General features: G+C 31.3%; 1 protein-coding gene across 1 annotated transcript; it reads left to right on the top strand.

The window, feature by feature from the left end:
- The first annotated feature begins 8,920 nt into the window (after positions 1–8,920).
- ATSIK (Protein kinase superfamily protein) lies at positions 8,921–13,374 on the top strand. The gene is made up of 5 exons (XM_018120213.2): positions 8,921–9,119; positions 10,317–10,987; positions 11,692–11,949; positions 12,238–12,360; positions 12,531–13,374. Exons 2-5 carry the CDS (start codon positions 10,361–10,363, stop codon positions 13,161–13,163), a joined length of 1,641 nt encoding a protein of 546 aa, XP_017975702.2. The 5' UTR covers positions 8,921–9,119; positions 10,317–10,360; the 3' UTR covers positions 13,164–13,374.
- Positions 13,375–15,038: the final 1,664 nt, after the last annotated feature.

The following is a 15,038-nucleotide window of genomic DNA, read 5'->3' as shown; positions in this document are numbered from 1 at the left end:
TTTCCTTATTCAAATTATGAACTAAAAAGGATGGAGGTATGAGGACCTAATCCATAGGACATATCTTTTTATTAATCGAGGTAACCACCTAGTTTGCAGCCATATTAGCTAATCTACAAACAAAACTTACCTTAACTTATCAAATTTAGCAAAACACTTAAAATTATTAGTTATGATAGGATAAATTCGCCAGTACATCTCTATTCTTATTTCAAGTTTTAGAAACTCTAAATCTATTTCCAACACTATCCTTCAATACCTTCTTTTGTATGTCATTTGGAAAGCTTCCTTGATAGCCTAAACTTCAACCTCTAAACAAGAACCAAGTTGGATTTGCTTGCCTAATCCATTTATCAAACATCCCCTATAATCCTTATTATAACACCAACAACAACCTTTAATGATTTTTTCATAAAAGCTCCATCAGCATCAACTTTAAAGTACCCATCCTCAAGCTTCCACCATTTAGCATTAGATCTAAACATAACCTTCATTGCATCCCTTCCAAGATTTCGAAAACATACACCACCACTCTCACCCACAGATTTATGAATTCTAATGACAGTCTTTAAAGCATCAAGAATTTCTCCATTAACACTAGCTTCACATCTAACTTTCCAAAAAATCCAACATGCAAAAGCAACATGATAGACAAATATGTTTCTTTCTCTACCACTTAAAATTTCAATCTCTAAATAACCATTTATCAAAGGTAGTTATAGCACTATCATTAATTTTATATCCCAAACCAAACAATTTGCACCCATTCACAATGAAATGAAACATTTTAGCAACAACACCAACACAAGCCCTCCGTAAAAAGTTTCTGATTTTATGAGGTATTTGCATTTTTGACATATGCCTCCATATTGTTGAATCAATCTAATGTGATGAAGAAGGCCTCTTATTCCCTTTCTTTCCTTGCTCTTGTTTGAGAACATAATAACCCATCCAAATTGAGTATTCTCCATTGAGACTTCTAGAACAAACTATTCTATCATCCCCATTTCTTGACGTGTTGGAATCTATTTAAAATTTTATGTAACTGCTTCTAATATTCTAATTTGTAATGGCTCCAACTTCCATTCGCCCTTATCATTATCAATAAGCTTTAACTAAGCATGTGAATCGATATCCTCAAAAGAAGCAAATGGTTGTTGTCTAGGAACCATAACTTTGCCAAAGTAACTCCTTTATAAGAAAATTTCTCCCTTCAATCAAACTTGACCTTGCCCAAAAAGCTCTACCACCTTCCTTAGCTTCCAAAATGAAAATTTTTGCAAAATAAACCTTTTAAAAATCTTCACTTAATATGATTTCAAATTGTTCAAAATCCTCCACACTTGTTTGGCAAGTAAAGCTAAATTCATCAAATTAAAATCTCTAAACATCATACCTTCATTGCTTTTCATGTCTTTTAAGTGTCTCCAACTCAACTAATGAGCTTAAAACACATTAATTAGCAATTTCACTATTAATTTCTCCACAAACCTTTTTTGGAAACTTAAAACAATTTATATTGTACACTAGCATTGCACTAGACATAGCTTTAATTAAAATTTCCTTTCCTCCTTGAGATAGCAATAGTTGCTTCCATGCTTGTAGCCTCTCCTTGCTATACATTATAGCTTCATACCTTGTTCTACCAAAAAAAAAAAAGAGATTCCTAAATAAGTTCTTGGATTTATAGCTCCTAGTATTTGCAAAAAATTTTGTATTTCCTACCTTTTCAATGCTGGAACATTTGAGTTGAATATGATGCTTGATTTTTGAAGATTAATCATTTGGTTAGAAGCTAAGCAATACTCCTTTAGTATCTTAGGAATCACTTGATAGTTACTAAGTTTGGCCTCTAAAAATTACACGGAATTATTCGCAAAAAATAAATGAAAAGTGTTTTGAGCTAAATCTTAAAAGAACAATTGTAAAAAAATATAAACGAAAGTATTTAGAGGGAGAAAAAGTATTTAGAGAGAGCAAGAAGATCTTATTCAAGTGTGTATTTACAAATAAAGTGAGGGGGTCTATTTATAGGCTAATAATCCCTTATCTAGATAGAATTTATAAGATGAAGATAATACTAAGGGATTAGATGAATTAAATCCTAATACTGATCCAATCTAATTTACATTCAAATCTAAATATAGATAACATAAATAACTATTCACAAAAATATTCATAACACTCCCCCTTAAATATCCATTGTATTAAGAATATGCCTCGTTAAAACTTTAAAAGGAAAAAAACCTTATGGGAAAAAATTCGAGTGAAGGAAAAAAAGTACATAATTTTTTTTCAAAAAAACACTTTTGAAATACTGCCTCATTAAAAACCTTATCAAGAAAAACCTAATGGAAAAAACCTTGATGAAGGAAAAGAGTACAACACATATTTTACTCCCTCTAATGACTGCATTATTTAAAATCTTTAAAATGGCATATTCCAATCTTTTAGGCCAAATTCTCAAATGTTGCTGTAAGAAGGAGTTTGGTAAACAAATCTATAAGATTGTCACTTAACTGAATTTGTTGAACACTAATATTACCATTTTCTTAGAAATCATGAATGAAGAAGAATTTTGATGAAATATGTTATGTTCGATCGCCTTTAATGTATCATTCCTTTAACTGTGCTATGCAAGCAGTATTATCCTCGTTTAATGTTGTTGAAATTTCTTTCTTTGTTAGCAAGCCACACGTTTCTCGAATATATTGAGTTCAGATCTTAACCAATAACATTCACGACTTACCTCATGAGTTGTTAAAATTTTTACATGGTTAAAAGAAGTAGCAACTATAGTTTGCTTTATAGAATGTCATGAAATAGCTGTACCTCCATATGTGAATTAGTAACCTGTCTAGGATCGTGTTTTGTGTGGATTAAATAAATATCTTGCATCTATTTAACCAATTAAATATGATTTTAATGCATTTGAATAATATAAGCCCATATTCATTATTCTTTGGAGGTATTGAAATATATGTTTAATTCCATTCTAACGTTTAAGAGTTGGAGAAAAGCTATATCTTGCTAATAAATTTACATCATTTGATATATCAAGTCATGTATTGCTAGCTAGATACATTAGTACTCTAATTATAATAAGATACAGTACTTCAAGACCAAGAAGTTCTTCATTATCCTTACGAGAACGAAAAATATTTTTTTTTTCACATCTAGTGACCTTACAACCATTGATGAACTCAATGAATATGCTTTATCTATATAGAATTGTTTCAGCACTTTGGCTATATAATTTGATTAATGGATAAAATTTTATTTGTCAAATATTCAATCTAAAGACTCAAACAAAACTTTATTTTTCAAGGTCTTCTATTTCAAATTCTATCTTTAAGTAATTCACGGCTTTTGATAACTCTTCAAGAGTTCCAATAATGTTTAGGTCATCAACATAAACAATAATTATCAAAAATTTAGATCTGAATATTTTTATAAAAACACATGAGCATATAATATCATTTTTATAGCCTTTTTCAACAAATATTACTAAGGCGATTATACTACATGTGTCTGATTACTTTAATCCATATAAAGATTTATTTAATTTAATCAAATAATTTTTTTCAAGAATTCAAATTTTGTGCTTCAGACAACCTAAATCTTTCGGAGATTTTTATGCAAATATCATTATCAAGTGAGCCATATAAATAAATTGTAGCTATATTTATTATACGCATTTCAATCTTTCATTTATTGCTAGACTAATTAATATAGAATTGTAATTGCATCCACCACAAAGAGAATATATCTCACAATATTAGGTTTTTGGGTAAAACCTTTTACGACAAGCCGTGCTTTATATATAATAATATCGTTTTTCTCATTTTATTTTCGCACAAATAACCATTTATATCTCACTAGTTTTACATCATTTGGTGTACGGACTACAAGTTTAAAACTTTCATGTTTTGCAAGTGAATTTCACCTTGATTGCTTCTTTTCATATTGGCTAATCATTTCTATATCTACATTCTTCACATATGTAGGTTCAAGATCTTCATTTTCTTTCATAATATTGCATTATATATTATATACAAAAATATCGTCAACATTTATTTCATTCCAGTTCTATCTTTTCCCTTCATGACATAATTAATTGAGATATCTTCATTTTCAATGATTTTATGTATATGAATTTCTTCTAAAATTTTTATCAATTATGTTAGGGGTTTCTTCTAGAGTTTCTACTTCCTTTTTCTGACCATCTTGAATATTTGCTTCTTTCCTTTTTCAAAGATTTTTTCTTTGGAACCAATTGGTCTCTGCGCTCTTGGCGTGCTTTGTCCTACAAGGACATTAATGCTAATAAGAGTATCTGTTGCTGGTATATAAGATTTAGTTATGTTCTTCAGGTTAGTAAATACATTTGGCAATTGATTCACTATATTTTACAAAAGAATTATCTTTTGAACTTCAAGTTTATATTGATTTGTGCGAGAATCAAAACTAAATAATGATAATTCATTTTAAGAAATTTTTTTTAACTATTTATTTTATCCCCCTAATGTTGAAAAAACTGTTTTATTAAAATGACAATCGACAAACTTTGCCATAAATAAATCTCTTATTGATAATTTTAAATGTTTAATTATAAATGGAGATTCGTATCTAATATATATTCTTAACTTCTTTTGAGGACTTATCTTTGTGCATTATGGTGGAGCAATTAAAACATATATCACACACCAAAAAATTCTTAGATGAAAAATATTTGGTTATTGACCATAAACCAATTATATAATGGAGAATTTATAATAACTTGATTGGCCTATTGTATACAAATAATGCTACATCCAAAATGGCATGCCTCCAAATAGAAATTGAAAGTTTAAATTTCATAAGTAATGGCTTTGCAATTAGTTGAAAGTGTTAATAAATGATTTTGCTAGATCGTTTTGTATATGAACATAAGCAACAGGTTTTTCAACAGTTATTCCAACTGATATGCAATATTAAAGGCTTGAGATATAAATTCACCAATATTGTCAAGATGAATTGTCTTGATTACATAATCAGAAAAATGTGTTTCCAAACAAATGATTTGGGCAATTGATCTTGCAAATATCAAATTGCAAGTTGATAATACTTACACATTAACCATTTAGTTGATGGATCAATTAAAACTGTAAACTATTTAAATGGTTCACATGATAGATGTATGAATGCACATATAACCCTGAATATGTTTCAAAAATGTAAGGAATTTAGTCCTAACTTTAGTTGGTGATAGCTTTATAATTTATTTACCTTGAGAGCAAGCAGCACATGAGTATTTCATTAGATTAAAAACTTTTCTAATTTTTCTATGAATGATCATATTAATTTTCAATAATATGGTTCAATCGGTCATGCTAAACATTAAAATTATTAGTAAACTTTTTGTTTACTATGAGTTTCAATTATTCTAATATTTCTATAGTTTAATTCAGAGAACAAAATGAGTAATTTGTTTTTCAACACATGCCTCTTCCTTGAGATAATAATAGATGTAAGTGTCTCTTTCATTCGCTGTCTCAATATAATATCTATTTAGACGAATATCTTTAAAACTTGATAAACTTCTTTGAAACTTAAAAGAAAATAATACATTCTTTATTATAAACTTTATTCCTCAAGGTAGTAAAATATCAGATTAATCTTGTATTATCAGATATTGTATTGATATCAGTTTTTTCCATTGTCAAGTGAGAAAAATATTTCTTGTCTTTAAATATAGTGTGCGTTATAGCAATGTCTGCTAAACATATATTTACATCATAGATATTGGATTCAACAAGATGAATATCCATAGTTTTTTTCAATAAAATAAGATATATACAACAAGAAATTAACAAGTGAACATGAAAAAACTTTAAATACATAATTAAAATACATAATAAGAACATATCATTTAAACATAATAAGAACATATTAAAGCATTTTCATAATATAGTTATATTAAAATATACCAATTACTATTAAGTTCATTCTCGAATATTTGCATTACCAATCAAATGATCAATTCCTTTTTTAGAACAAGAAAATCAACAATGGTTATTTTCATTACTAATCATATAATTAATTCCTCTTTCAAGATGGACAAACATCTTGATGTGCTATATCAACTTTGCCATAATTAAAATCATCAGATGATGTTTTAGTTTTTAGTGATGCTTGACAGAATTTAGGACGTACAATAGGTACGTGACCAATGGTAAATTTGTTTTCAATATTCCTTTCATTCTTTATATTTTTGTCTTTTCATTAGTCATCCATTTCTGGTGGGTTGAAAGTATTCATCCACTTTTTGTGGGTTACAAGTATTCATCTACTTTTGATTTGTTATCCACTTTTGGTGGGTTGAAAGTTTTCATCCACTTTTGGTGAGTTATAAGTATTCATCCACTTTTAATGGGTTATCCACTTCTTGAGGGTTAGTGGGTTAAGGTATTCATCCACTTCTTGTGGTAAAATTATTTATTCATTTCTAGCGATAAAATTATCTATCCACGTCTAGTAGCAAAATTATCTATCCACATTTGATGGTAAAATTATCCATCCAGTTTTAGTAGTAAAATTATCCTTAATTAAAATAGTGATAGTGTAAATTATTATGACAACTTATTCCATATCCATGATTATAATTATTAAATAATGTGGCATTTACTTCAGGGAATAGATAGATTCATGACATCGACTATAATTATTAAATGAAATCGTATTCATTTAAAGGAATAAACGAATTTATAATTTTTTATTAGTGGCACATTTGTCGCATTCACTTCAAGGAATGAATATTCATGATTTTTCATTAATAACTATATAATAGCAAATTCACTTTCCAATCAAGGGACAAAATATAACATATACTATATGATAGCAAAATTCATATTAAGGTTGATTTTTAGGGAATGAAAATACTAAATAGATATCACGTCACTTATTTGATTTGTTACAATCAAAAATTAAAGACCAACCATTGAAATCCTTTTAAAGATTGGGATGATGAAAACAAAATAATATCAAAACTTGAGATATTAGAGAATCGTACTAAGAATGTGTTATGAAATAAATCTTAAAAGAACAACTGTAGAAAAATATAAATGAAAGTATTTAGAGGGAAAGAAAGTAATTAGAGGGAGCAAGAATGTCTTATTCAAGTGTGTATTTACAAATGAAATGAAAGAGTTTATTTATAGACTAATATTCCCTTATCTAGATAGAATTTATAAGATGAAGATAATACTAAGAGATTAGATAGATTAAATCCTAATGTTGATCCAATCTAATTTATATTCAAATTTAAATATAAATAATATAAATGGATACTTACAAATATATTCATAACAGAAAGGATTGGACAGTTGATTAGTACTAATTATTTTCTTTTCTTAATAGTACTCATTAACTCGTGAAAAAAATGATTTTTAAGTAAAACATAAAAGGCTCAATGTTATAATTTTTAATTTTCCATATATATATATACTCTACTCTTAATTTGATTTAAAAATGATAAAAAATTAAACAATTATTCTAAGTAAAGTGTTAAAATTATATCCGTTCAAAAAAAATTGTAAATTTAATTTATCACCCTAAAGAAAACAGATTACATCTCTTATTCCATTTATATATTTGACAATAGATTTATATATCTCTCAAATCGCAAATAAAAAGAGTTTAAATTTCCCATTTCACTTACAATTCGCAACATTTTATTTTATATTTCCAGATAAGGGGCCATAGCCTCCCATTTGAAAGATCAGGGATTTGACCTCTTCACATGTGGATGACTTTGAATTTGCACCTTGATGAAAGGGAAATAAAACAAACTGCAATATTCCTTAAATGCTGAATACGACTTGATTTCTTTGTGATCTGATTTTCAAAATTTCAAATCCAAGAACTCGAGAGCATGAGCCCAGCCTGATTCCGGATTGGGCCCAACATAAAATCTGCATTAAACTAGCATTAAACCGACGCCGGATCGCAGCACTCATTGAACAGTGAAAAGGCCCCTAAGTAGGCCCAGATGGACCCACATTTTTTTTTCTCTTTCTTTCCTTCTTCCGGTTACGGGAAAATCGCCCACGCGAACAGGCGCGTGTGCACCACCAAATTAGGCAAAGGACAAAATTGTTGATGTCGGTGGGTCCCATCAAACTTTTAAAAGAGCAGATCCTGACCGAGGATCTTTCAACCGGGAAAGAATCGGACGGTCGTTATTGATAGTCAAATGCCTATCTTGATAGGTCACTTTGACCGCACCGGAAACATGCTTTTAAAAAAAACTAATTTTCAAAACTTTGACTGGCCTGTCACTTCAATCGAGGCGCTCTTCGTTGAAAATCGAGGTGCACACCTAATCTACCCTTTTACTCACGCATCTTTCCAAAATTTCCATTCATGCCACAAATCCCCTGTACACTCATTTTTCAACATTTATTTTATATATTTCCTTTTTACAATTTCAGTACAGTAAAAATAATTCTATTTTCTTTACATTTGTATTATTCAAGTTCAATGCAATTACTTATAAAATGATATAAATAAATAAGTTTACTAATGAACTTTTTTCTCTTCAATAGGGGAACCGTACGGGCACTTTGACATCCTCCTTAAATTAATAAAAAAAGATATTCTGAAAAATTTTCTGTTATTTTATTTATCACAGATTAAGAAGAAAAAGAATACTATATAAAAGTGAGTGGAGGGGCAAAAGTGTCAAAGGGTAGGAAATGGGAAGCACATTTCTGTTGTAGAGAGATAACAATAATGATAGGTTTTAATTGTTAATTAAATCCGGGTTTTGGTTGGTTTGACCACTGCTGAATGGGCTCCATTTCTCTTTCAGTCTCTCTTTCTCTCTCTTCAATTTTTTATTTTCATTCTAATAATAATAGTAATAATATTCTTCTCATCTTTGGCCTACTTTTCTTTCTCTCTCTCTCTCTCTCTCTCTCAATAATCTCTTACTCTTAACAGCTTTTCCCATCAGCTTTCTTTGACTTGCAAAGGTGTTTTCCTCATCTAAACAAAACAACAGGAATCATTTCAGCTTTCACCATTTTTGCACCTCTCAATCTATCTCAAGTTTGGCTTGCATGACCTGCTTTCATAAGGTTTCATTCTCACTTTTTTTTTTTTTTGCCTTATGTTGTTTCTGCTAGAAATCATTGAAAAAAACTAACGATTTCAGGGTGGGTTTTCTCTGAAAGCTGTGCTGTTTGCTTTTGTTGCCTGATTTGATTTCATTATTGTTTAAATGGGCATGCTCTGCTTTATATTAGTCATACAGATAGGAAAATTTCCAATAGCTGATTGGTGGATGTGCAAATTTACTTTTTCTTTCACTCGTTTGGATTATTTTGGATCTGGGATTGATTTTTCTACCGAGCTGCTGCTCAGATGCTTCTTTCTTATACATATATATTGGCATGTATGGGGCTGTGTGGGAAGGAGAAAGTATCAACGCATTTGCAATTTTTGTTATTAAAATTTAATGCTGCCCATTTGTATGTTTAGTGATTTGTGCCATGAAAATGGTTTGCGGAGCAATGGATTTTTTGTAGGTTTTTAAAAAAATTCCCCAGTAATTTTTAGCCGTTTAAATTGCATTATGCCATGTCCTTGATGTTATTTCTCTTTTTCTTTATTTATTGAGCCATGTCAATGATTTAGTTGGTAAATATGCAGTTGAAAGTTATAACCTGGTTGTCAGCTTGTTCACTAAATTATTTTAGAGTTTATGGAGTTTGCTGCCTTGGCAAATTAGTGATGTAATGTGTCACAAGTCATCCATGTAGTCGTTTGTTGTAGTAATTGGCTATAAAAGATTTGAACTTGGAACACCTTTGTTCGAGCGATGTGCTACTAGTTTGGCATATGCCTCATCCATAGAATCTATGCAGTTATTATTGAATTGAAGATGGGGGGGTTGGTTTGATGTGGACTTGATGTAAATTACAATGCAATGCTTGTGTAGATATCTATCTGGCCATGTTTTCTTACATATGATTTTATATAACCACTCTGTGTAACATGTTTAAAGAATGAAGCCCTAGATTTTATCATAAAGAGATGTTTGATGGCTCAAATGTTGTAGTTTAGGCACTGGCCGTTTTTAATTATTAGTTTTGTTGGTGTATATGAATTGTTCGTCTGATATGACAAGGCAATGAGTTACTCCAATCCCTTTTTGTCCTTCTGACACACCGTGTCATGGATTTTTTATGCCTATATGCTGGTATTGATTATGTTCCAATTCTTATTAAATCCAGACTTGATTTGTGTGTGCTTTCTTATTTTTATTTTGGCAGAAACATAAAAGACCTAAATACAGTTTAGGAGATTTGTATATAAGATGGGGTGTTTTACAGTTTTGAAAAGTAAGAAGAAAAAGTCTGAGCAGTCAGTTTTTGTAAATCGCATTGCTCATAAGGAGCACATGCCCACCACACTGCCTGAGCCCCAAGTTCAGACCCGATCACTGCAATCTGCACCCCCAAGTTTTAGAACCAGAGTAAAACCAATTCAACCTAATAACAAGTCAACCAGCAATAGGACACGTGCATTATCTGCTCCATCAAGTCTTGATGCTGCTGAGCAAGATGCGCTTGCGTCAGTTGAATTTGAAGAACAGGAAGAACTGAAGAGTCGTGTTGTGTTAGTGAAGGAACAAAGGTCATCAACTCCACAACCTCTTCCACTTCCATCTCCCCATGGTACTGTGCTGAAGACAATGGGAAGCTTTAAAACAGGGAATGCCAGTGGCCCTCTCTTTGCTTCTGGACCATTGCCCCTACCTCCTTCTGGAACACTAAGAAACTTTGCTTATGAAGAAATCGCAGCTGCTTGCCATCATTTCTCTTCTGATCGATGCACATCTGAGGGTCTGTCTTCTGTTATGTATAAGGCTTCCTTCGGAGATGATACGTCAAGTTCAAAGAAGTTTGAAGCTACTGTTACTCGCCTTCACCCATCCACTCAGGTACAATAAAATTTCTACTAATGAAAAATTTACAGTTTATGGGATGCTCTGTTTTGTAAACCACATACTATACAATTAAATCTCCTTCCTTTTCTTTTTACAATCTTCTCCTTATTGTTTCTTTGCTAGCCTGACATGATTTCCAGTTGTAAAGAAGGAGAAGGAAGTTGTTGGTAATTTAGATTAGTTTGCATTATTTTCGTGATCCTTTAATGTTGATGGATTTAATGGGAAAGGTTTTTGTTGTTGGTGGTCCTTTTATATTTTATATTTCTCATGGAATACGATCAAGAGTCTAGAAATAAGACCAAACTTATTGGAAGTATTGCAGCTCAAAAGTTTTTCAATTGCTTATCTAGCATAAAATATCTTATTTAGAAAATTCAATTGTTTTCTCATTCTCCACTAAGATGCTTGTGGTGGTGAACTCACCTGTATCTTTGCTGTGGTAGGGGAAAGGGAGAGTCAGCATTCACTGGCCCTTTCCTTTGGCTGAATTAACACACCTGCCTTCCTTAAATATACTGGTTTATTATATTAACTCATCTCATATGCCTGCCAATAGTGATAAAAATAAATTGAGTTAAACAAGTAATGGATATTGTGCTGGTTAGACTGCAAAACTAAAATGTTTGCTTTTAATTTTGGAAATTGTTGAGGATATTGTTATCCAGTCTCACTCTGTTCTTTCTGTATACCTGTAGGGTTTAAGGGAGTTTATAAATGAAGTAAACACTCTAGCATCATTGCAACATCCAAACCTCTGTAAATTGCTTGGATACCATGCACGCGATAGTTCAGAACAAAGAATGTTGGTCTACGAGAGGCTGTTTCATGGAAGCTTAGATCGGCTTCTGTATGGGAGATCAGATGGACCACCACTTGATTGGAATACCCGGATGAAAATTGCTTTATGTTCTGCACAGGGTCTTACTTTCTTGCATGAGGAAGGGCCATTTCAGGTAATTCAAATCTCTATGTCTACATTTTGAGATGAGGAAATTGAATGATATTGTATCATGTGCCCCTGTGGATTGAGCTTTGATCATGCCTAATGGGGATGATAGTTCTGTTTGATAAGCTCTGTTTTGTTTTATTTAGTCCTTTGTGGATGTTATGAAACAATTTCCCTCTGCTTTTTGCATTAGTTTGTGTAGGTTAGTAACTATTGGAAATTTCCTTTTATTTTCACAGTTACTTTTCCAAACTTTCTACATGCATAATCACAGAAAGAATGTTGTTATATGCAGGCAATGTACAATGAATTTTCAACGACCAACATACAGATTGACAAGGATTTCAGTGCAAAGCTTTCAGGATATGGGTGTGTTGGTCATATTCCGGAGACAGAAGAGATCTCAACTAATTCTGCTGTAAGTCATTACCTTTCCAATTGGTCTCTAAGTAGGTGATCCATAATTCTTGTTGCTTTCAAAAGACAGATAATGGTGTGATGAGTTGACTAGATTTTCATTTGATCTTATATGTGATAAAATTTTCATATTTGAGTTATTGGAAGGTGATTATTTCTCCATCTGCGCAGGCTGTGGCAAATCTTTCAGTAGAGACTTTGGAGAGAGGATGGCTAACTCCAAAGAGCAATGTTTGGAGTTTTGGAATTGTCCTACTTGAATTACTCACAGGACGGAAGAACCTGGACAGCCGACATCCCAGGGAAGAGAGGAATCTGGTGAAGTGGAGCCGACCATTCCTAGCCGATGATTGTCGATTGTCACTCATCATGGATCCTCAGCTCAAATGTCGCTTTCCTATGAAAGCCGCCCGCACAGTGGCTGACATTGCACAACGATGTCTCCAGAAGGACCCATCAGAAAGGCCGACCATGAGAACCATAGTTGAGCATCTCAAAATTATCCAAGACATGAAATATTCCTGTCGGTTTCCTCTGCAAGAGCCAGCAGCAATTGCTGGAAAACAGATGTCAAGGTCACCTAGTCTTAATGGGATCATCACTCCTGCACCCAGGCTAAGTTTCTCACCATCCCCACCATCTGGAGCCCGGCTGTCTGTTTCTCCTACAAGACCACCTGCGTTGCCATTGACTCTTCCACCGCGTGCTTGTTCCTCTACCCTCTCATTAGAGGAACTTGAAAGGCAAGAAAGTCGGAGATCATCATCAGCAACCCTTAGAAGGGCTAGTGTGGAAGGATTTTGATGTTTATAATATGCATTTTTTCATTTTTTGTTTATTTTCTTCTTTTAAATTCAACACAACATATAGAAGATAAAGATGTGGTTCTTCCACCCCCTATTCCTCTAGATGATGAAAAAGAGGATGCTGTTTTGTAGATAAGAGTGCAAGCCTGATCTGAAAATGGATCGATTATTTTCTTCCAATCCAAAATGCTATGGTGTCTGTGTGTGTATACGTATGTTCATATATCAGAGTTTACTTATGTACAGGATGTGAGATCCTAATGATTTTTTTCTGAGAGGACGCTATACTCCTTAGTAGTAACCATGAAACTTCTTGTTTTTTTTCCGTGCGTATCACTTTCATCTGCACCTATGAGAAATTTCCACTTGTGTACGAGGAGCCAACTCAAATAACGGCGTTCGGTTCAGGACGGGCTTATCGATACGGTTCCCAGGTTATTAAATGAAAATTTGAAATTCTGTATTATTTACTTCCAGTTTTAAAAAATTAAAACCAAAATGGAAAACCGACTGGAAATCACAATTTTCGGTTCGAAACGTTCTTTCAACGTATTCAGCTCGATTTTGGTTTGGGCTCACATGTACTAAATTCTGTCCAATTGAAACAATTTAACCGAGTCGAACTGTATTAGGTTTTTCACTCTTTTATTTGTTATAAAATAAAAATAATATTTTATTTTTAAACTAAGTATATAAGTAGGGATGGCAGCTCAAACGTTGTATTCGGATACTTTACTCTATTAAACCTGATTAAAATGGTTTTGAATAGTATTAAATGGATACAGATAAATTATGAATAATAATATCATTTCTCAAATGCGGTTTAGAATAGAGTTCAATTTTAAGAGCTAAGACACTATTTAAAACCATTTAACTGATTAGATGCGAATTTCATTTAAAGTTGTTATTATTGAATAGAGATGTAAATGGATTGTTATTATATAGATATCTACGGGTACCTAATCCGATAACATAAGGTTCGAGTACCTCATATTCAATTGTAAGACGAATTTGGATAATACTTTTAATATCTTACTCGAGTTGAAGTAGATTTTGAGTATCACCTTTTAGACTATACATATTAAATATAATGTTTCAAAAATTTATAATTGTTTGGATTCAAACTTTTATCTTCGTTATTTTCAACCCAAACTTTTGTCATCTTAACCAACCTCTTTTTTTTATAAACTAATAAATATAAAATTAGTTTTTATATGATTTTTAATTATTTAAGTTGTTGTTTGATTTATTTAATTAAGTATTTCACGAATTTAGGTAATTAGAAAATAATGTCATATTATTAAAGTTCAATTTTAGATAATATTTTATAATTTTATTCGAGTTTTAATAAAATTTGAGTAGTTTCTTAATTAAACAAATTCAAGTAAGATATATATATATATAAAAAAAAAACAGACTACTCTACCCATTTACATCTCTACGTTTGAGAAAAAAAAAATTATTACAAATGAAAGGATTCAAATTTTTATCATTTCTTTTACTCTTTCCACACCTTAACCAACAAGTTCAGGAGTTCATTTTATTAAACTAACTTGGTGATTATTTTTTGTAAAATTGATGATTTTACTGACTTTTTTTTATACATTTCTCGTATTATAATTTACTTTATTAAAATGAATTGATCAGGTCGGATTTGGGTTTTTTAACGAATATCTATTAAATTATGATAGCTTTCTTTATCAAAATAATTTTGCTTAGGTTATGAATAATTAAGATAGAATTTTAAACATTTTCGTTAAGGTTTTGGATGCTCTAAATAGTAAGCGATCTGGGTTTCAGATACTTCAAAATAAACGGGCACCTTACCCACACCATCTCTATTGATAAACTAAAAATAACATTTAAAAATTAA

Source organism: Theobroma cacao, chromosome 4 (assembly GCF_053813885.1).
Source record: "Theobroma cacao isolate CCN51 chromosome 4, ASM5381388v1, whole genome shotgun sequence".
NCBI lineage: Eukaryota > Viridiplantae > Streptophyta > Magnoliopsida > Malvales > Malvaceae > Theobroma > Theobroma cacao.
This window is presented reverse-complemented; position numbering and strand designations above follow the sequence as displayed.